Source organism: Lutzomyia longipalpis, chromosome 4 (genome assembly GCF_024334085.1).
Source record: "Lutzomyia longipalpis isolate SR_M1_2022 chromosome 4, ASM2433408v1".
Classification (NCBI taxonomy): Eukaryota; Metazoa; Arthropoda; class Insecta; order Diptera; family Psychodidae; genus Lutzomyia; species Lutzomyia longipalpis.
In genome coordinates, this window is record NC_074710.1 from 7,919,041 (window position 1) to 7,942,952 (window position 23,912).

The 23,912-nt window shown below is 35.5% G+C and overlaps 1 protein-coding gene and 1 long non-coding RNA gene across 3 annotated transcripts in view; one reads left to right on the forward strand and one right to left on the reverse strand.

Moving 5' to 3' along the window:
- LOC129796168 (serum response factor homolog) overlaps nt 1-14,578 on the forward strand; it is a 33,520-nt gene extending 18,942 nt beyond the window's left edge. For both annotated transcript variants that reach the window (XM_055837940.1, XM_055837941.1), the window contains 2 exons: nt 13,253-13,565; nt 13,646-14,578. In XM_055837940.1, the coding sequence (XP_055693915.1) occupies nt 13,253-13,565; nt 13,646-13,794 (462 nt within the window). In that variant the 3' untranslated portion in view covers nt 13,795-14,578. The remainder of the gene's footprint in view (nt 1-13,252; nt 13,566-13,645) is intronic.
- LOC129796287 (uncharacterized) lies at nt 6,364-7,610 on the reverse strand. Its single transcript, XR_008751204.1, has 3 exons — nt 6,993-7,610; nt 6,801-6,894; nt 6,364-6,702 (listed from the first exon to the last, which is right to left on the reverse strand). It is a non-coding gene; the product is annotated as an uncharacterized LOC129796287 (long non-coding RNA).
- Nucleotides 14,579-23,912: the final 9,334 nt, after the last annotated feature.

Here is a 23,912-nt window from a genome sequence, read left to right on the forward strand (position 1 = left end):
GGAATCTTCTCTGTCAAATGAAAAGCTTCACCTGTTGGTGGCTTTTCCATCCCCCACTTCTCTAGTAAATTACCCACCTGAGATTCATATGGGTTTCATACGGTGGGCGGGATTATTATTTATTTTTTTCTCAATTTACACAACTCTGCAACTTTTGCAATTTAAAGAAAAATAAATAAGAATTTTGCAATATATATTTTTTTACATAATGTATATAGTTGATGTATAATGCAACTTTTGAAGTCAATTATTGAGTGAATCACAAAGTAGAATAAAGTGTAAATGATTATAAAGATTTAGACTGTCATTGAGATACTCTCAATTTATTTTTCGGTGTTCTAATGGTTTTTATTTACTTGAAAATTGAGATGAAAAATTGTCAAATTTTTCCTTATAAAACTGACACTGAAAACTCTTCAATGTCATCTTGAGGTTAAATTGGTTTATTTTGATTTTAAAAAATTAGTAAGTCATATTTTGTAACATTAAATGTCTAATACATAAATTTATTTACCATAACGCCTATTGAAAACACCTCTGTGGCATTGTATGACACTAACCTTCAATGAGTATGGTAGAAATAAATGATTAAGTTATTGCCTCTAAACTCTGCCCAATTCTCTCCACAATCCCTTAGACACTTCCGTGAATCTCGTACCTTCAATATAGCGTGGAAATAAAGAATGAATTAATTGCGTCCAGCTTTGCCCAACTCTCCCTTAATCCCACAGATACCTCCTCAGTATGCGTACCTTCAATGAGTATGGTAGAAATAAATGATTAAGTTATTGCCTCTAAACTCTGCCCAATTCTCTCCACAATCCCTTAGACACTTCCGTGAATCTCGTACCTTGAAATACAGCACAGGTTAAAATAATTAGCCTCCGGGGAGATGGATCAGAAAAAATCCACGTGGTGGCCTTGTGCTGAATCTTTCCTTTCGCCACGAGGTTTCACCTTCAGCTGCTTTCTCCTCTTGAATCCTCTAAATTGCACTCCTTAGGTACCTTCTTAGATCAGTTCCCTCACACTTCAATAACTTAGCAATCAATAAATAACACTTTGATACTTGGAAACTCAAAACTTTTATTTTTTTTTTTTTTTCTCAAAATTTTCAAAAAGAACTTTATTTTAATTGTGGACTGTATAATGGTTGGTGAATAAGTGACGGAGAAAGAAAAATTCGGTTATTCCGAGAGACCCGGATGTGAAGGGGAATGCTGTAGTGGGGGAAACCACCATGATGTCCCAACGGCGTTGGGACAAATGCCCCACTAACCAATGCGGTTCGGAGTTTCCACGCTCATATCCAACACACTCCCGGGGCTGGGCTGAGGAATCTCCTGATTTCTCGGATCCAGAATATCTTCATCTTGAGGGGGAATGGGTAGCCTAGCGATTTTTGTTATGGGTCTCTTGTAGGTTCCCTTTGCTGTTCGGACGTAGACGACCCTGACAAATCCATCAGCTCCTGGTTGAGTTTCCTGGACACGACCAAGTATCCATTTAGAGCCATCCCTTTGATTCTCATCAAGAAGCAGAACCACTTCTCCTGTCTTCAAATTCCTTTGAGGATCCCTCCACTTGGAACGTTGCTGCAAGGTATTCAAATATTCAGTACGCCATTTTTCAGCAAACACTTGGGTCCTTGCTTGGCATTGTTGCCACATGGAGAGCCGATGCTCAGGGATGGTTGTCATTCGTGGATCAGGAAGAGAATTTAGGGGTCCACCAGTGAGAAAGTGACCAGGAGTGAGGTATTCACCGTCATTTGGATCCTCTGACATCTTGCATAAGGGTCTACTGTTCAAGACCCCCTCTATCTGGCACAGCACGGTGGAAAGTTCTTCATACGTCAAGGCGGACGACATCGTGATTCTCTTCAAGTGATGCTTTGTACTTTTCACCGCAGCTTCCCAAGCACCTCCGTGGTGTGGAGCACTGGGTGGATTGAAGTGCCAGATGACGCCGCTGTCCAGCGTGTTGTCCAGTATAGCACGTTGATGATTTTCTTCTGCCAACAGCCTTGCTAATTCGTTGGTTGCTCCTTCGAAATTCCGACCTCGATCGGAATACATGTGCCGAGGAGTCCCTCGACGAGCTACGAACCGCCGAAATGAGGCCAAGAAAGCTTCCGTAGTCAATGAGGAAACTAACTCTATGTGGAGGGCTTTGGTAGCCATACAAATAAAGATTGCCACATAGCATTTCACATTGGGTTGACGTCGTGACGCTCGATCACGCAACGAGGAAGCTCGGATCATCAACGGTCCAGCAAAGTCGACTCCACAGGCGTGAAAAGCTCGGGTGAGGTTCACGCGGTGTGCTGGCAAATTTCCCATGATCTGTTGTAGAAGTTGAGGTTTGGCCTTTGCACAAGTAACGCACTCGAAAATGATCTTCCTGGCCATGTTCCTACCAGAGATTGGCCAGTACATTTGCCGAACGGTTGCAAGTAGAAGGGATGGTCCTGCATGCAGCTGTTTCTCGTGCTCATTCTTCATAATCAACCTGGTCAAAGCAGATTTCGGGAGCAAGATTGGATGCTTGGCTGCATACAATTCGGATGAATGTTGGAGACGTCCTCCCACTCTGATCAACCCATTGTCATCAACAAATGGAGCCAATTGAGCGAGAGTCTTCCATTTTGAGCGAGATAGCGTCCCATTTTGGATATGGTCTTTGACGCTGGGGAAGTAGTGGTCCTGATCGAGTAGTATCAGACGTCGTAAAGCCTCCTCTAACTCACTCATGTAGATTGGTCTCACTGACTGATGAGGAGTAGCAGATGATGACGTTGATCTTCCAGTGAATCTCAAGATGTAAGCCATTACTCGTTTGACTGTTCTCAATGAGGAAAATCGAATTATCCACTCGGTGTGCCAAGCTGGCTCCTGGATGGTGACAGACAGACACTCCACATCAGATGGTGCCTTCGGGATTGGAGAAAATAGCTTAGGCCAAGACGATTCATCTAAAGTCAACCATGAAGGCCCAGCCCACCAGAGTTCAGACAATTCCAGTTGCTCGGGGGTGCAACCTCGAGAAATAATGTCGGCTGGGTTGTCCTTGGTAGGGACGTGGCGCCATTGTGATGCGTTGGAAAGACTGAGGATTTTCGTGATCCTGTTTGCCACAAAAACCTTGTAGGAGTCAGGTGGTGTGTTCAACCAGCTTAGCACAATGGAGGAATCTGTCCAATAATGTACTGCATCGGGGTTGACCAACGCCTGAATTTTGTTCATCATTTGAGCTCCCACGAGGGCTCCACATAATTCCAAACGCGGGATAGTAATTTTATTCAACGGAGCTACTCGAGATTTGGAACTAAGAATTCGTGAGCAAGTATTTCCCTCTCTATCTCGTGAAACATAGTAGACGACGGAGCCATATGCCTTGAAACTTGCGTCACAAAAGACATGGAGATCCACCCGATAGGGGTTGTTGATGGTTGAAATCCATCTGGGTATGGAAATCCTCTTGAGTCCCTCCAGAGATTGTACGAATTTCCTCCATTTCAAGAGAAATTCCTCAGGTAACGGGTCGTCCCAAGATGCCTTTACCTCATGAAGCTCTTGCAGGAAGATCTTTGCTTCAATGATGACAGGACCCACCAGCCCTAGTGGATCAAATAGCTTGGCAATGGAAGAAGCGACGTCCCGCTTGGATTTCACAATCTCTGAGAGAGATATCGGTGATGTGAAGTGGAAGGTGTCCAACTTTGAATTCCAAGGAATGCCTAGGACCTTGGTAATAGGGTCCTGAAGAAGTACCGACTCCTCTGATGATTCGGGTGAATGAAGTGGGGTAAGAAGCTCATTGTTGCTCATCCACTTTGTGAGGACGAATCCTGCACTCTTGAGCACTTCCACTAATTCCTTCTGTATCTGTTGAGCGGTGGTGATAGAGTTGGTGGATATGACACAGTCATCCACATAAAAAGCCTCACGCAGAGCAGCAGCTGCGAGTGGATGTGATTCCTGATGCTCAATAGCAAGTTGAATCAATGCCCTGGTGGCCAAAAAGGGAGAAGACGCCAAGCCAAAACAGAGCCGAGTCATTCTGTAATCCTTAATTGGTTGGTTCTTGTCATCTCGCCAAACCATTCGTACAAAGTCAAGATGAATGTGATGGAGTACCAGTTGCGGGTACATCTTGCTTATGTCAGCAATCATGGCGAAAGGATGCAACCGAAATTTGAGTAGAATTGAGGTCAATTCCGGTTGGACAGTCGGTCCCACCAGCAGCTTGTCATTCAAACTAACTCCTGTGGAAGTCTTGGCACCGGCGTTGCATACCACTCTGAGCTTGGTTGATACAGAATCCTTCAAGACTCCGTGATGCGGCATGTAATAGGAAGCGGAGACATCTACAGGGCGCTCGGGGGCAAGTTCGAGCCATCCTTTCGATATGTAGTCATCTATTACAGCCTTGTACAATTCTTTCATTGCAGGGTTGCGATCAAATCGACGTTCAAGAGCCAAGAATTGACGAATTGCCTGAGGTCGAGAATCGCCCAAAGGAGGAACATCCTCGTTGAATGGGAGTTGGACTAGAAATCGGCCTTCAGGAGTTCGAGTAAGTGTAGTGGCGAAATGGAGTTCAGCAGCCTTGTGTTCATCAGTGATGGGCATCTCATCTGGTATGTCTTCTAATTTCCAAAACTTGAGCAGAGCCTCATTCAGGGAAACCAGAGAAAGATTGTAGCTGGTTTCACAGCGGGGAGAGATAGCCTTATGTTCACCAACAGTGACCCATCCAAAAGCTGTTTCATTCAGTCGCGGCAGTCCTGGTCCTAAATGGAATGTTTCATGGAACCAACTGTCGTAATACGGATCGCCACTTAGCAGCAGGTCTACTGGTCTTGACACATGCCATTGAGGATCTGCCAATACCTTTCCATGAGGGATATTGAGAAGAGACTCGTCTACATCCCAGTTGGGAATGTTCCCAGTAATTTTTGGCATGACGTAGCAGTCAAACGTGAAAGCTTCTCCTGTCCATTGGGAAACAATTGTGGCTTGTACTCGGAAATGGAGGTTGGTTCGTCGAGCACCGACGCCAAGGACAGTGAGATTGGTCGGAAGTTTTGGAAGCTTGAGTCGCTGGTAGAGGCTTGTGGTCATCACGCACAATTGAGCTCCGCTGTCCATGACCATGCGGCATGGAATTTTCTCACGTTTCGCAGAAAGGATGTCGACCATTGCAGTGGCGAGGAAAACCTTGGGTGGTTGACCATCAGAGCTCCCGGAGGTGGAAGAAATGGCGACAGTAGGCGAAGACGCTTGAGGAGTCGATTCAGGTACCGACGGAGTGGGCGGAGGATTGCTTCCAGAACTAGCTTCATTGGAGGGAGGATTGGTGACGAATCGATCGTGCAGAAGTACATTGTGTCTTCCTTGACACTTCCTACATTTGTGAAAGGTACACGTGTTCGTCATATGAGACGCCAGGCAGTTTCGGCAGAGCTTGAGAGTTTTCACCGTTTCAAACCGATCATCCACTGACAGGGACAGGAATTTTGGGCATCTGTACAGGGGATGGCCTGCTTCATTGCAGCAGCGGCAGGATGAGGTTGCAGAAACTGTAAGCGCAGTAGAGTTCTTCTTGACTGACTTATTCGGTTGAGAACGGGTGGGATTGTTCATGAGCTTCCCAGAGGAGGATGGGGAATTGTTGTGATCAATGCATCGTTGTGTGAGGAACGCTTTAAACTTCTCTACTGTGGGAACATCACCATTACACTCACGACCCCACAACACCTTGGATTCGGCATCAAGATTGTCCAAAGTGAATTGGATTACCCAAGGGTCACGCTGTGAGATGTCCATGGCGTCCAAAGCCATGAGGGTTTCGCAGAAGATATTGTGTACTTGGTGGATAGCTTGAGGAGTGTTGGGAGTTACACGTGGCATTTTGAAAAACAGTCTAACATGATCTGCCACGATCTCATTCTTGCGCTCAAATCTATCAATGAGCAATTGCCAAGCAACTTCAAAATTGTTATCGGTTACATTGAGATGCTTGATTGAAGAGGCTGCATCACCCGTGACGGATGACTTTAAGTAATTCAACTTCTGAACTGGAGTGAGGTTTGGGTAATTGATAACGGCAGATTGGAATCGATCCTTAAAGGACATCCAGTCAGAGTATTTTCCATCAAACGTAGGGAGAGTGATTTGGGGCAACTTTATTGGGGGAACACCACTTGAACTGGGTATACTTGCGGTTGTGAGCGTCTCAATGATGGTGGCCATCTGCTCCCGATGCTGGGCTTGTGACTTCTCAAGAAACTCCTTCAGAAATCCCGCCAAGTCTGAAGACTGGGTAGGTTGTGTCGTGTCTCCAGAGGGAAATTCGGCCATGATGTCTCCAATCTTGGTGATGAGATTGTCACAACGTTGCATGAACTCCGCAAGTCCCTTCTCTTCCTGTTGCTTCCTGGTTTGGTCTTTCTGAGCGCCAATGATTTCCATTTGGGTGGCGAGGAACTTGGTCTTCATACTCCTCACGAGATCCATTTGTCCTTGTAGATTGCCGTTTGCGGACATCATATCGAGTGATTCGGAAGTCATCTCACTGATGTAGTTCTCCACCTTCGTGATCACGGAGACTATGCCACCTCGTTGTTTCATTGCCATCTTTGCTAGTTCGTCCTTCCTTCTTGTAGGGTCGAATGGACCAGAAATGTATGACACTAACCTTCAATGAGTATGGTAGAAATAAATGATTAAGTTATTGCCTCTAAACTCTGCCCAATTCTCTCCACAATCCCTTAGACACTTCCGTGAATCTCGTACCTTCAATATAGCGTGGAAATAAAGAATGAATTAATTGCGTCCAGCTTTGCCCAACTCTCCCTTAATCCCACAGATACCTCCTCAGTATGCGTACCTTCAATGAGTATGGTAGAAATAAATGATTAAGTTATTGCCTCTAAACTCTGCCCAATTCTCTCCACAATCCCTTAGACACTTCCGTGAATCTCGTACCTTGAAATACAGCACAGGTTAAAATAATTAGCCTCCGGGGAGATGGATCAGAAATGTATGACACTAACCTTCAATGAGTATGGTAGAAATAAATGATTAAGTTATTGCCTCTAAACTCTGCCCAATTCTCTCCACAATCCCTTAGACACTTCCGTGAATCTCGTACCTTCAATATAGCGTGGAAATAAAGAATGAATTAATTGCGTCCAGCTTTGCCCAACTCTCCCTTAATCCCACAGATACCTCCTCAGTATGCGTACCTTCAATGAGTATGGTAGAAATAAATGATTAAGTTATTGCCTCTAAACTCTGCCCAATTCTCTCCACAATCCCTTAGACACTTCCGTGAATCTCGTACCTTGAAATACAGCACAGGTTAAAATAATTAGCCTCCGGGGAGATGGATCAGAAAAAATCCACGTGGTGGCCTTGTGCTGAATCTTTCCTTTCGCCACGAGGTTTCACCTTCAGCTGCTTTCTCCTCTTGAATCCTCTAAATTGCACTCCTTAGGTACCTTCTTAGATCAGTTCCCTCACACTTCAATAACTTAGCAATCAATAAATAACACTTTGATACTTGGAAACTCAAAACTTTTATTTTTTTTTTTTTTTCTCAAAATTTTCAAAAAGAACTTTATTTTAATTGTGGACTGTATAATGGTTGGTGAATAAGTGACGGAGAAAGAAAAATTCGGTTATTCCGAGAGACCCGGATGTGAAGGGGAATGCTGTAGTGGGGGAAACCACCATGATGTCCCAACGGCGTTGGGACAAATGCCCCACTAACCAATGCGGTTCGGAGTTTCCACGCTCATATCCAACAGGCATTTACATAGGAATTATGTACGATTCTATTAATTTTATATCAATTATTGAGTTTGATTTTGCGTATTACATAAAGAATTAAGCGCACAGATGAAGATTAAACAAAATCTTCGTTAAAAGAAATATAAAAATTCATTGAATTTACTCTCATTGTTTATAAATTAATTTACTGCAAAAATTGAATGCTTACCATTGGCTGTAAAATTGCAAAAAATAATACCTCAAAGAGATTTTATACATAAGTTTTTAATTTTATTGTCCAACTCTGATCGCTCAAGAGCTTTTACACACCTCAAGATATATTCATCCTGCTTGACTTTGCCTCAATTAATGAAAAGATATACATACAGCCTATATGTGAGAGACACAGATCAAAAGACACCAACGCACCTATGACGAATGCACAGTGGCGTGTTCACAAGAGGCATCACCATAGATGGACACGGAAGCCTTTTATGGTTTCCCCCAATGGTGTGTGGAGCAAAATTCCCAATGGAGCTTCTTTCAATATATCGTAAACACAGCCATTAGCATGGTTAAAAAAATAGGTCCCCACAAAAATTATTCCTAAAAGAATTCCTCTAAATAGGAGAAAATCATGAAAATTCAACAATAAATGAAAGACTTCAATTAAAAGAAATGACGAACCCTTCTTCTTTTAGCTGTGATTTTTTATAAAATCCTCCACAACTATTTTAGATATAAACTTAAACAAGATTATGCAAACTATGCAGATAAGAAAATTTCATATTAAAATTGCGTTTTTACAAGATTAATTAATTAATTAAATTGTCGTTACACAACTGAATTAATTAAACAAACCACGGTGAGAAAAATAAATAGTATAAAAGATAGATTTCGTTTTGTCCATCTGCTGTGATTTCTGAACAAAACATAAAAAATGTGAGAAAAGGACTTTACTAGTTTCTGTAGAGGAAGTCATTCATTCGAGGGAATAGCATGAACTATGTACAGATCGTAAAAAAGCGAACGTCAAAGGATCTCCCCATGCTCCATTAGAATAAGATGAGAGAAATCGAAAAAGATTTGTTAGAAAATGCAAACAATGACGTCACCATTGTGCTTTTTGTCCTTTTTGAGAAAGAGGTTGTTTTATTGCCTCTTAAAATACACGAAAGATTTACACTAATGCTTCGTCGGAGAGTTTTGGCAAGGTGTTTTTAAAGATACATGCATTAACCCCTTAAGGACCATAAGGAATCCAGTGGGTGGAATGACATGAAAATATTTTTTTCTTGGTTTCTTTGAGCTTAAAATTGACATTTTTGACCAAAACTTCCATTTTTAAATTTTTGACTTTTCGTCCTTCATGTCCTGATGCTTCATCACTCAAAAAATAAAATAACTGCCGAAATTTAAGAATTTTCAAAATCTGGCTATGGAACGGAATCGTCTCATTGGTCGTTAAGGGGTTAAAAGGGACTAAAAAAGCACAATGGTGACGTCATTGTTTTCATTTTCAAGAAAATCTTTGCCAATTTTTTTCAGTGTATAAAAAATTAGAAATCTCTTTGAAGATTTCCTATAAGTTTTTATATTTACTTAAGTTTACGCATGTTCCGATTGTTTCCTCGAATGAACGTTTAACCAATGATCGGTGAATGAACTCCTTTTGAGTATATCGTGTGCTATTATTTAAACTCATTATTGTATATAAATAAGATTTAAATATTGAATTAATCTGTGAGGGCATTGTAAGGTGAAATTTTCTATATTAAGGATTCCGTATCATGATTGGTAAACTACACCCAATTGTATAATTAAAGAGCGAAAAATATTTCAATCGTTTCTTCTAGCCTATTTAACCGCATATACATGCGATGATAGTTTTGTGGGGTATAAATACGCCAAGTAAAATGCAATATAAAAATTTTCAATTGTTCCATTTGAGATAAAGGCAAAAGCATTAAAAATTCAAATTATATCGTATCTTTTTGTCTAGTTAAAGTTAAACTGGTCGATAGAGGGACAATTATCTGATACAATGTACAATTAAATGGGATATTATTCAAATTAAAATTGTTTCAATGGTTCACTGTCGCGTACGCAGTGCCGCGGAGACTCCTTTTACCTCGCCATTGTCCATTGAAAATGGTCTCTCTCTCTCGGTTTTGTGTTAAGGGGGAAACCAATAAAAGAGGAATCAACAAGAATATTGAATTGGCAAAATGTACGAGGAAATTATTTATTTTGCTCATATTATGTTTGTTTGTAATTTGGACTTATACTCCTTATTACTCCTCTTTAATTTCTCTCTCTCTAATCTTTTACGGTAAGGTACTTATTTCTTTTATCTGCTTATGTATATGATTCATTTAATATAATAATTTTATAAACAACAAATAAATTATTATTAATTTAACAAATCATTTAGCTTCATAATAAATCTCATAAAGTTAAAATGAATGACCGATCGCATTCTAAGGAGACATTTGTATTGTTTTATAGTAAAAAAGTTATATTGTGTTGCATTGTTTTTCAATTCTAATATCCAGGTGCGTTTCTTTCCAAATCCTCCTCTTATATGCCGCACATGTAACACACTCTGTTCTCTTTCTTCGCGGATAAACTTTAAAGAAGTTAGTAGCTAATAATTCTCCCTCCTTGAGAGCTTTATATATAACACAACAATGCGAACAAAAGAGTTCACCCGAGAATAAAATAAGAGAAATGTAATATAAACATATACATAGTAAATTGTATTTCATGTTCATTTAATTAACAAAGGATTAAAATTTTAATTGAAAAACTTTGTACAATTTGTGTGATTTGAAAGAGAAAAAATATGAAAATGTTTCAACTTGCCGATAATAAGATGTTTTAATGAATGTTATTTGTTAAGATTATTAGAATATTGTAATTTACTTATTAATGAATAATTCTCATTAGAAGTGGGTGTGGTGGTAGGTGTAATTGCGTTACAAATTATGATTGAGAAAACTGTCATAAATAATAGTCTTTATGCATATTGATTATGTTTGTTTGATTTTTTAATTAAAAAACATAATTTTTAAAACGAAAGAATAGGTTGGTACTTAATATTTTCATTTAGGCTTCATTAGCTTTTTTTAGTTTTTGCAAAGTTCCATATTTTCTAGACATGTAAATTAACAGTAAAAAATCTTGAAACACATAAAATATTCTAAAATTCATCATAATTGATGTTTATCTGACTGAGATTATTCGGATCTTCGGAAATATTATCGCTATTTGCCAAAGAAATCAAAATATTGGTTTTAAGCCTCTAAATGGCTCAGATTGAGAAGCAGAAGCCTAAAAAATATTTAATTCAAGCCTCAAAAGGACTAAATTTTAACCGAATAGTAATTTCATCCCTAATCATGCTAAATTCAAGCCTAAAAAAGACTAAATTCAAGTAAAAAATATTTTTTAAGTCTTAAAATTCCAGAGATTGAGGAACAAATGCTTAAAAAATATTTAATTTATGCCTAGAAAGAACAAAAAGTGATAAATTCAAGCCAAAAAGTAGTAAATTCAACTCAAAAATTGCTAAAATCAAGCTTAAAAGTATGTGGTTTTCAACCCTAAAAAAAGCAGTCTCCAATCACAAAAAGCTTTAAAAAGTTTAATCTTTTAATATTAGTCAGTTTTTAGCAATGGATGTTGTTTGAGGGATGTGAATTAAAATGATTCATATCTTTGTAAATATTCGAATGATTCGCCATAATTACCAAAATATTCGTCATATTTAAAAAAGAGACAAATTAACGACTATTGAAAGTTGTTAATTTATGCTTAATTTTTACATAATTATTCTGTTTTTCCTTATTTTCATTCCAAATGCTCGTCGATTGGAAAAATTTCACCTGAATAGTAAATGGGCAAATCTGAGATAAATACAGGGTGGCCAGGAAATTAGGGCATGATTTTAACCGCGAATAACTTTTTCTTGGATTGAGATATCTGAAAACTTCTGCCGCCAAAAGATGGGTAAACTCAAAAAGTTTTATTTGCTTTTTATTTCAAGCCGATATCTTAAAAATTTGAGCCGCTAGAGCAAATAACGTGAAAAGAAGTGTTTTGTTTTTTGCTCTAGCGGCTACAATTTTTAAGATATGGACTTGAAATAAAAAGCAAATAAAACTTTTTGAGTTTACGCACCTTTTGGTGGCAGAAGTTTTGAGATATCTCAATCCAATCAAAAGTTATTCGCGGTTAAAATCATGCCCTAATTTCCTGGCCACCCTGTATTATAGGTTTTAACTGTGCCTCTGGGACGATTATCCTATTTTTTTAATTTTCGTTAATTTTCATATTTCATTGAGTCGCAGGTTGACGCTCTATGAAGGTCTAATAAGCATAACTTATGCCCTTAGTTAAATATACTTCAGTTTCCAACAAAGAAACTCCTTTATTAATTGAGAGCTCGTTAGTACCGAATAATTCAGGAATAATAAATTGTTTTATAAATTATTTAAAAAACCGTCATGTATAAATATTTACATACATTTCCAAGCAGATCCTCACTGATAATTTTTTTTTCAAAGAAATTTTCATTAGTTATTCTTTCCTCGTTGAAAATTGACGCGGGTAAAATGTTATGGGACGTGTCTTAAGTGCATCCCAGCATTCCCATCATAAAAGAATTTCAGTTTCTCATGCACGACAGACTTCTTGGCTACATACAGGTTGAACTGGATGAGGGAGAATGATTCCATTCCATGTACCACATGCCTCTATATATATTTTTACGGTGTTTTACCGGGATAAAAAAAAGCCTGAACAAACTAAGGGATTACGTGTTTCAAGCTTCTGTGCAAGCTTATATATAATTCAAGTTTAGAATCTACGAGATTTTTGTAAGAAAAAGTGGATTTTTCTCATCTCTAATCTTTCAATATAAAGATTTTTTTTCTCTATATTTCCAAAGTTGGATGTTCTGGGGATTTTTTTTTTGCACCATAAATGTGATCAATCTCATCAAATGTTGCAGCACATAAAGCTCAAAAACATTTTGTCATTCGATAGAATGCATGCAAGGTGAAATTCCTCCACATTTCCACACAGGGGAACTTTACCTGGTGCTGAGGAGCGAGGTTTTCAATGATGATGTATCTACATTTGGAAATGATTGCATTCCATACGACTCAAAATGCCGCTATGCCTCTGACAAGATTTCTCCACTCGCTATATTTTCATTTCTTTATCAATTGAACTTTTCTATATAACATAACATATGTATACATTCATTATGTAGTAGGTATTGATTTTCATGCCATTGTGTCTAGCATATTTGTAAAAATGCGTATTTTATTCGAACTATTCAAGGGGATAAATTTTACTGTAAAATAAGAAATAAATTGAAAATTATTAAAATTCTTTGAAAGGAAAATTTGTGAATAAAGAAAATAATACGTGTAGCACAAAAAAGTATAACTTTTGTAAATTTTCAGGATGGACGATCACCTCTTTCATCGGCAGATTCCGATGATTCTTCAGGTGCCGAATCACCACCACCCTCAGTTTCCATCAGCAATAGCAACATGGTGGAGCACAAACATCCGTCTACATCGACGGTGTGTGTACAACCGGAAACACCGTCAAAGATGTCTTCATCTGTGATATCTTCCACAGCGGGTGGCATGCCACAGCTTCAGAGTGGTCTAGGTAGTGTTCTCTACCCAGCAGCAGCCCTTGCCAACCTCCCACAGGATGTTCTATTTAGTCTCGTTCAAGCGGGACACCTTCAATTTCGCTCAAATGAAGGTAAGTTTTAAATTTTTTTCTTTACTGGTGGAAGGTACATTAAGTAAATTATTTTGTTTTTTTGGTGGAATAAAATAAAGATGGTGCTCACCAGTACATAACAATACCACTGGCAACAACAACAGCATCAACCCCACCAGCACTCACAACACTGTCGTCCATTAAGGAAGAACATAGTGCAAATGGACGACATTCACCGGTGATAATTAAGAAGGAAACTGTTGAGTGATGGTAGCAGTCAATTTTCTATATAGTCTGATTGCATACACATCATTATCTACTGTACATAATATTTAAAAATGCTACATACCCTTTGATTTATTTTTATTTTTCAAATTTTTCAAATATTATTTGAAATTTTATGCTCATTTATTAAAAAAAAAATAAAATAAATAAAGAGCCTCCCTCCTCAAGGCAGTGGGTGGATTCTTATCTGAAATGCAGCATTTCTCCATAATTTATTTCAAAGATTTTTCCCCACTTTCGAGAATGTAGGTGTGTGTCGAAATCTTCCGAAACATACACGAAAGCTCCCGAGTACAAATAGATGCTCACACGAAACACTCAAATTCACCAAAGTGGAGAAAAAATTGTGGAGAGATGAGGCTGTGTGGATGTCGAAATGACGTCCGGCCCTAAAAAATTTAAAAATAAGAAGAAGAAGTGGAGAAATGATGCATTTTAGAATAAAATCTAACCATAAGCGGGCACTCTTTATGGATTTTTTTTGCATACTGTCCGATTTAAGCCAAAACATAAAATGTCTCGGTTTTGTTTATGTTTAGGCATAGAAAAGACCAAAGTATATATCAAGCCTTTGCAATACTTTGACGACTATGTATTATAAATTATATCTGGTACAAGTACTATAGGCATTTAATATTTATTGTGGTGATTGACTGGATAGAAATTCACTAGAAAATATTATTTGTAAAATGTATAAAAGTTATGTAGTAAGGAGAGTTATAACTCTGTTCAGATTAACGATGAAAATATATCTTTTTCCCATCTTATTTTTGTTTCTAATTCAACATTATTTAAATAGAGATTTTTTTCTATCTCTTCGTCTGAACGTCGGCGGCTAAATTCTGATAGTTTCCGCGGTCTGATCTCCATTGCATATCTATTATGTAAAAGTTCTCCAACAATATGCTGAATTATTATTTAAAAAAAATACATAAAATAAATCCTTAATAAAGGAACTATACAAGACCAGTTAGAAAGAAAGATAAATAATTTTTGTTATATGCAAAAATGTATCATTACAATAAAATTTTATAATAAAATATAAATTTTTACAGATTATAAAAAAAATTATTACAATCAATAAAATTTTAATTTACAAATAAAAATTCTTTTTAATATTCAGTTTAAGTTTATGCTCAACATTCACAATTCAGTTTATCCCTTTCGCGCCTTCATGAAACATTGAAACATGCGCTCTTTTAACCCTCGGAGGATTTTGCTGGCTAAAGTGGCCAATTCGACATTTTCAATCGCCACAGAATTAAGAAATATATTTAATATTTTGGGAGAAAAATTACTTCAGAAAGAAAACTTGGAAAAATATTTTCTTTTGAGTAAAAATGAAGGTCAAACTTCTGAGGTTAGAAACTTCGATCTTCCAAGAGTTAATCGCGATATTTATTCTATGGATGGTCACGGAAAACTTTGCATCTACTACGTGAAATTAATGAACGTGTAACTTGGAAAATAAATTAAATTCATTTAAAATTGAGGAGATAAAGTGTTTCACGTTTGTGTCTGCGTATGGCCCAAAGACCATGAAAGGGTTTAAAATTAAATGTTAAACTTTCATTCCTGCTGATTGTGCTATTCCCATCAAATTACATTATATTTCACAGACAGATGGTGACGTAGAGGTAAGATAGCCAATAAGAATACTTGGCTTGAACACCGTTGAGCAGATTAACATTTTTTTTGCGTATTTTTTTTATTTACATCAACCAAGAACATGTAGTTTATTTAAAATAGTTTATGCACACATTGTACGTGATTGCGTGCGTGCGTGTGTGTGAAAAATGTGAAGGAAAGCCCGTCTTTTGGGGTTTATTTTTATTTTTAACAAGCGAAATGAAATTTTCCTTCCTCGTGGAGCTCGCCTAAATTTTATATGTATATTTAGTTAATTTGAGTCGCAACAATTTGTGCCAAAAATAAATTCTTCTCTGTAATACAATATTATACAATTTTTTTGAAAACATAAAAATTCGTGGTTTTTGTGCTCAATGCTATTTTTGGAGGGTTTATTAACCCATTTCTTGCCGAGTCTCAGAATTTTAGAATTTTCTTCAATAATTCAAAGGAACTCTTGCATTTTTTAGGCATGACTATTTTGCCGGGAATAAAAAGTTCTTGTTAAGAATGCAAGTGACTTTGCACAAACGTATAAATTGAAGACAATGTGTTTAACATGTAGTATGTATTGAAATTATATATATTAAGATTGTTAAGAAGATGTGTCGCGTATCGTTTAGTTAAAAAGACTTTAATTTGTTATTCACTTGTCGTTCAGCTTGAGTTTGTCATTTTTGGATGTGATTGCTGCTACATTAGGAAGTTCCGGTCCTGTGTGCTTAAGCACACATTTAACCACTTATGGGGGGATTCTTTAGTCAGACAGTCACGTGTCTTTAGAATGAAAAGAAAAAGAAAAGAAAGAAACTACCTGCAAAGTTATGCGCTATATATTTTTATCAGTCTTACATGAGAGATAATAATTTAATTAATTTTTAGCTCGAATAAGATTTTAAACAATAATTTTTGAAAAATATTTCTTCACACGAGTATTAAGGAAACACAAATTATTAGCCCCTTTGGGCATAAAAAGCTCTCTTGTTTTCCTTCTTTGTGAGTGAATAGAATAATGACCTCATTTTTATCTATTAGTGCTTCATATGTGGACACATTATGTTCCATATCGAGGGCTGCATTGTAAAACCGGCTAAGTCGGTATGAGCTCCGAACCGACTTAGCCGGTTTTACAATGCAGCCCTCGATATACATATCTACATATCGCACATTAGCAGCAACAATGGCATATAACTCTCTCTTGATGCTACTTCATACAGCTTTAAGCTTAAAGCTTTAAAGTTTTATTAACTTTGAAAGGGAAACATAAAGATCAGAAAATAATGAGATGATTGAATAAAATAATGTAAACTTAACGATTTTTACAACCAATCTTGCCTTAAGATTTAAAAAAAAATTAAAATCTTAGGAGAGTGCGGGGCAAATCAATTTACTTAAGGGTTTGGAAGAGCCTAAAATATCATATTTCATAACTAGATAGAACAGAATGATCTGAGAAAGAATTGTAGGGCAAAAAATGTCCTAAAGAAATAAGTTGCTATCCCTATAAATTCAAAGTATTTTGAACAATTTATTTCTGTAAAATTTCAACATTTTTTTTTACAAAATTTTCATGCTCGTCTTTTCGTGAAAATAAATAAATTTATATTTGTTTCTTTTTCTGCAAGATCAGTTGGTTCAGTTGGTTAAAGAGAGTAGTGCCAGTGTTGCTTGAAATGTACATTATTGATAGAAATTGTTCAGGACGGGTGGAAGAGTGTGGAAACTCTATGCTTAATGACTCATGATAATTTCGATTCACTTTTCACTTCCTATGAATGAGGAGCTTTTGTCTATTTCAAACGCATGCGTCTTTTTTCCATTGCGGCTGTTTTCCCTCCAAACCCAGGGAAAATAACATATTCCGATGTATTTTTCCAATATTTTGATACGTAATTCGAATAAGTATTGTGGTTGTTTTTCCTAACTCTTCTCTACTGAATAAATTTTTCTCTCAAAACGAAGAAAAATATATAAATTTAAATCATTGTAAAGCAATATTGGGAAACCATAAAAAAGTTTAAAAATAATATGTTTTGTGATTTCTTTTAATTGTTTGTGCAGGATTGACTGGATATATATGTACGTACATTCCTGGCAAAGGGTTGACAAAATAATTGCTCAAGTGATTTGATCTTGTTTGATATTATTTAAAAAAAAAGGTATACAAAATGGGTTGTTCTTCATCACAAAGTGCAAGACTTGCCCCCGAGAATCAAACTCCCGAAAGCTCTAATCATACGTATCGTAAGTTCAATTTTATTTCAATTTTTACATGTGACGTAAAATATTAAAAAATTAGAAAATAATCAGCAAAATATTTATATCAAAATATTCTTTCATTTCACCCATAAGAAACTTTTTTTTCCTCTCTAGGGAAGATACCTAGAGAGGAAACTTGAACTTTTATAGATAATTCAGAATAATAATTGGATGGGGGCGGATTTGACCCAACTATTAGACATATTCTAGTCGATATTTAACCTTTGGAAGACATATTATTGATTATGTAGATATTACTCCCTTCGGTAAATTTTTAATATACAAAACGAACAGACTTTTCCACTTTAAGAAATTTTGATTTGTTTTCGCTAAATTAGAGTCTGATTTAGTAAGTCTTCGGTTTTTGTTAGACAACTAATAATATTTTTTTTTAGGATCTTATTTAATTTTTTCGTATATTTATTGTTACGAAGACCTTTTTATGATTTAGATGAAATCAAGATCTTGAATTCTTGACTCCAGAATACAGACAGACAATCCATAGATTTTTTTTTTTTAACTTTCTACGTTTTTTGAGTTTTAAATTGCTTAGAAAAAATCAATTTAAGATTAATATTCATATAGGTACTTATAATTACGCTCGTGAAGTTTTAAAACTCTCTTTTTGACTGAATTTATTCGACTTTAACGAACAATTTTTCTTACCAATTTCTATACAGTCCAAAAATTTAAAGAAAAAAATTTTGATTTGTTTTCGCTAAATTAGAGTCTGATTTAGTAAGTCTTCGGTTTTTGTTAGACAACTAATAATATTTTTTTTTAGGATCTTATTTAATTTTTTCGTATATTTATTGTTACGAAGACCTTTTTATGATTTAGATGAAATCAAGATCTTGAATTCTTGACTCCAGAATACAGACAGACAATCCATAGATTTTTTTTTTTAACTTTCTACGTTTTTTGAGTTTTAAATTGCTTAGAAAAAATCAATTTAAGATTAATATTCATATAGGTACTTATAATTACGCTCGTGAAGTTTTAAAACTCTCTTTTTGACTGAATTTATTCGACTTTAACGAACAATTTTTCTTACCAATTTCTATACAGTCCAAAAATTTAAAGAAAAGAATATTTCGAGAATACTAAATGCAGTATAATTCGCATTCATCGTTTTATTAAATTTTAAGAAAGATCTTTAAGATATTCGAACAGAATTAATTTAAACATATTTACTACTGAACTCCTCTATTATCTCGTGTATTGAAGTTTATGCAAGTTATTAATTATTCTGTAGCACCTTCAACTGCTTTTGAGATTCCACTGAATGACAATGATGAAAGTTTGGTAAGAAAACACCCACCTGAAAGACTTCGTCGTCTTGAAGAAGCACCATCAACACCTGTTAGCATTGAGAAGTTGCAAGAAAAGTTAGCCAATGCGGATTTGCGTCGGCAACAGGTAAAAATGAAGAAAAAATCTCTTTTTTTTTCATCTACTAGTAGGGTTCAAACAAGAATATTTTTCTTTCTATTCTCACATCACATTCCGAAAGGAGATCGTCGTTTATATTTTATTGTATTTTTTTCTCTTATTCCTGTTCCTTAAACATATATAAGTAGGTAGAATATTTTTTATTAAGTGTATGTATATAATATACATATCATTTAAGATTTTATTTCTACCCTACTAGGTTTCCTTACTTCACAAATAAAAAAGTTCTTTTGTAAGAAAAACCTACACAATTCCTGTAATACTGCATAAATAATAGGTTTTAAAATAAAAAAAAGATATTTAGAGAATTTTTGTTTATATTCTTTTTTAACTTACATACATTAAGAAAGGAACACTTGTCAATTTAAAACATAAATAAAATTCTATATAAAGTTAAGGAAAGTAGAGTAAGTAGTTTAATACACCAGCTAACCCAATGTAGGTCAGTTTTATCTCCTAAAAATGTTTCAACTGATATTGAGTGAGTAAAAAAAAATATTATAAAGACTTAAAAGTGAAAGTAATAAAAATGATGCATGAATAAATAGAAAATAATACATTTTAAGGTGACCAAAAGAGGTTTATTCATTTTTTGTTCGTATAATTTGCTCCACGAAGCTTCATGCATTTTAACTGTTTCGCGTCTGTATGAAACATAAAAATATTGAAACATGCGATCATTTTATCTCGATATTTATTCTGTAAATCCTCTCAAAGGGTCATTTTGGAGTCAAAACGTTTTCTTTGACCTCTTCTTCGTAGTCTTAATGTATTTCTAACGAAAGGATTAAAGAACATGATATCCCTGGGATTACTACTTTAATGCATTTTAACTCTTTCGCACTCACGTGAAACATAGAAACATTGAAACATGCGCTCTTCTTATCACGATATTTGTTCTATGGATGTTTTCAGAGAACATTCCTCAGTCAGAACATCTTGTGTAGCTCCATTTATATAAATTCACTCCATTTTAACATAAAAAAAAGAACACTTAAATTCATTGATATTCAGGAAAATATAATGTTTCATGCCTTTTGGGACTACGTATGATCCAAAGAACGTGAAGGGTTAACTAATATCCCGTCCCTCTTACACTCGCAGAAGCTACAAAGTTTCAAGCGCGTATGAAACTTTAAGGAGATTACACACCACATACGGAAGTATGAAAGGTTAGAGAAAAACAATTTTTAATAAAATAAAAAAAAAACGAAACTAATATATAGTGTAGTGGGAAACTTATACAGTAACCTCTGACCCCCAACGTCATGTGCACGCGATTGTGATCAAGAAAAGCATATAGGTAGCAAGAAACTAAATCATCACTCTTTTCATTATCGCTCAATTTCGCTCTATAGGAAATATTCTCAGTTGATTTCGGGGAAAACCGATTGTTAGCGTTTCTTTAAGACGTTTCTCTGTCTTCAGTAAGATTTTTATAATTCAGTGTGCATTTTAAATGATTTTCTCATACGAACAAAAGTGAATAAACTCTTTTAGGATTTAGAAAAACGAGACAAATTCTACGTTGATTAGGAAATAGGAAATCTATTTTGATTTTTTTATGAATTTTTTGGAGACCATTTTTTTTTTTACCAATTTAGTCAAGAAGCTTTTGTTTTCTTTTTTTTTTGTCTTCAAAAAATGCTCTTTCATTAATCCTGTCGGTGTTCAATTATTGGATTTTTTGGGTAATAGTGGAAGTTCAATTCTCTCTTCAATTTTTTTTTCTTATATTAATTAGACTGTAATCTACACACCCACGATGTACACCGAAATAGCGTTGTAGAGACATTTTGTTACAAAACTATTTAAATTTCACTGTTTTCTTGTGATAGCCGTCTTATACATGTTCAAGATTTGAGTTTGTGATTTTCAAAAAAAATTAAAATAATTTAATTTACAAAATTTTTGTTGTGTTTATGACTTTGAAAATTTTGTTAGATCGTTCTTCCTCGAGTAAGTTTTTTATTACAAATTTTATGTAGATTTACTTAATTATAAAATCTTTGATTATTGCAATAAGATTTATTTGTGTACCAGAACATGTATTTATTTATTTTATTATTATAAATATTTTATTTTATCTATTGTTTTGTATTTTTTTTTTGAAAATTCATTGAGAAATTATCCTAAATGTTTGTTTTTTTCTTCTTCAAATATTTTCGCTTATTGGCCTTTCTAAACAGTTATAGGTATTAAATATTTTTATTAAATATACAAGTGTGCGTATTACATATTTGTGGTATTTGTATATATAAAGGGTTACAGTGTCCTGTTCATATTTTTTTTGTTTCATTATATAGATGCTTTGTTAGAGAGATGTTGTGCCAATATTTTGGATACTTTCAGAATTTCTGAGAAATCATGCAGGTCGTCATTCTGCTGATTATTCTTCTCCACAAATTCTGCAAAAACTTTCATGGTACCCTTTTAGGTCTGAGTGGTGTGTAGAAAATCCTCGTATTATACCTTAAAATGCATCAACATTTATTCAGCAAGGATACGTTCTTTTTCTACATTTACATTTATATTTTACCATTAATTTTAATTTCGGGTTTTGTTCCTTTTTTTTATTTTACGACTTTTCTTTTATTATATCGGAATATTTTATATTCTATTTTTCGATCAATTGATTTTCCGGGAAAATTTAGGCTTTAAATAAAACTAAAAAATAAATATTTACGAAGAATGGAAGCCAATTTATGACTCTTTCCTTATTTTCTGACAAATGCCCTGCCTTTAGACTCTTGCTAAATAGAATTATTTTCTTTAACATTACACACACCTATATTTATAAGTTATTGCTCACACTCGTTTTCACGTAAACAGTCGTGGGAGTAAAATTATTATTTTTTTTTAAATTGCTTAATGAAAAATTTCACTCTTCGCTTTTGAAAAAAAAAATGAATTAAAAATGAATTTTTAGGAAAAAAGAGAAAACACATAAAAGCACCTAATTTATGAGGAAAGCTCACTAAAGAAATTGTAAAGGAAAGTTTACTACACATAATTGAGGGTCTCTTGTGAGCTCTTTGGGTATACAACGTATTTAACAACAGACCCTCAATGTAATCTTTTATTTATCGTAAAGAAAGGACCAGCCTTTTTCAGTGTAAAGCTCATGTATTTTACTTACAATTTAATATTACATTATTGTGAGGTTATGTTCATTACGCCGTAGTAAATCAAGGATTGGATCATGAAGATTTATTAAGTTTTTAGCTTTGCGTTAAATTTTAAATCTGAGCAAAGTAATTGAAGAAGTGAAATAAGAGAAAAACGTAGAGTAAATTTTACTACATATCGTAGTACAGTGGGACCCCAGTACAACGACGGCTTGGTTGAACTACTCTCGCGCATTGAAAATAATGAGTGTGAAGAGTACATCCGTGTGGTCGTTGTACTGGGGTCCCACTGTATGGTTAATAACATAACCACACTTGGAGGATCGAGGTTTCTAACCTCAAAAGTTTGACCTTCATTTTCTCTTAAAGGAAATGTTTTCCAAGTTTTCTTTCGACGATCTTGAAGTAATGGAACTTCCCTACACACAGATGTAGAAAAATTATCACAATAATTTTAAGAGATTTTATTCTGTGACAATTAAAAATGTACTGGTAAGCTGACCAAGCTTACGAGAGCTGTGTTTCTTTCAGTGTACCAATTTTGTGAGAGCAAACTAGAACGCGAATTAGTTTAAAAACGCGCAAAGTCGGGAAAAGTAGAAAAGTCATACCCTAAGAAATCTTTAGAAGGCCATATCTCGAGAACGGATCCATAGATTTTCATAAATTTTTTTTTGTTTGAAAGGTCTTGAAGTCAGCTATAAAATATCGAAAAATGAAAAAAATTTATGTCGCCATTTTCGAAAAATTCGAGTTCGAAATTTTCGAAAACTTTGTTTTCGATTTTAGCGCCTCTTGCGGTCATTTCTCGAAGTTGCAATGTTCTAGACATTTGTAGGGTTTCACAAAACCTTTCATTTGCGCTTGAGTTGATCGAAATCGGACTTGTAGAACCCGAGATATGACATGTAAACTTTGGAAGGCTATATCTCGAGAACGGATCCATAGATTTTCTTCATTTTTGGCATGAAGCTAGATAATATGGTCAGCTATAACATATCGAAAAATGAAAAAAATTTATGTCGCTGTTTTCGAGATATTCATCGAAAACTAATCGAAAATTTTGTTTTCGATTTTTGGCCCCCTAGCGGTCACTTTTGAAACTTCGGATGTTCTAGAGAGTTGTACGGCTTGTTGAGAGCTTTCATTTGACCCCGGGTTGATCAAAATCGGTCAAGCCGTTTTCGAGTTATCGTCGATTTTCGATGAAAAATTGTGGCGGCCATATTGACAAAACGGCTTGACCGATTTTCGAAAATGATATATCGTTGGAAAGGTCTTGATGGCCCCTACAACATACTAAAATTTCAGATTTTTAGCTATTACAGGGGCTGAGATATTGGCAAAACAAAATTTTGAGGTTATTCAAAATGGCGGACGGAGGGGTGGGGGGTAAAATTTGACGTCATAATCGGACGTCTTCCAGTCGACTTTTAAACTTTGCCGTTTACCGCAAGTCTCTATCTATTACCGTTCTCTCGCAATTTAGGGTTATACTCCGGCCGGCCGGCCGGACGGCCGGACGGCCGGCCGGCCGGAAAAAAAAATTTTTTGGCGCATACGTTTTTTGGAATGTGGGGACCCTAATTCGTGCTCATCCCAAGTTTGAGCCCGATCTGACGACTTTCGATTT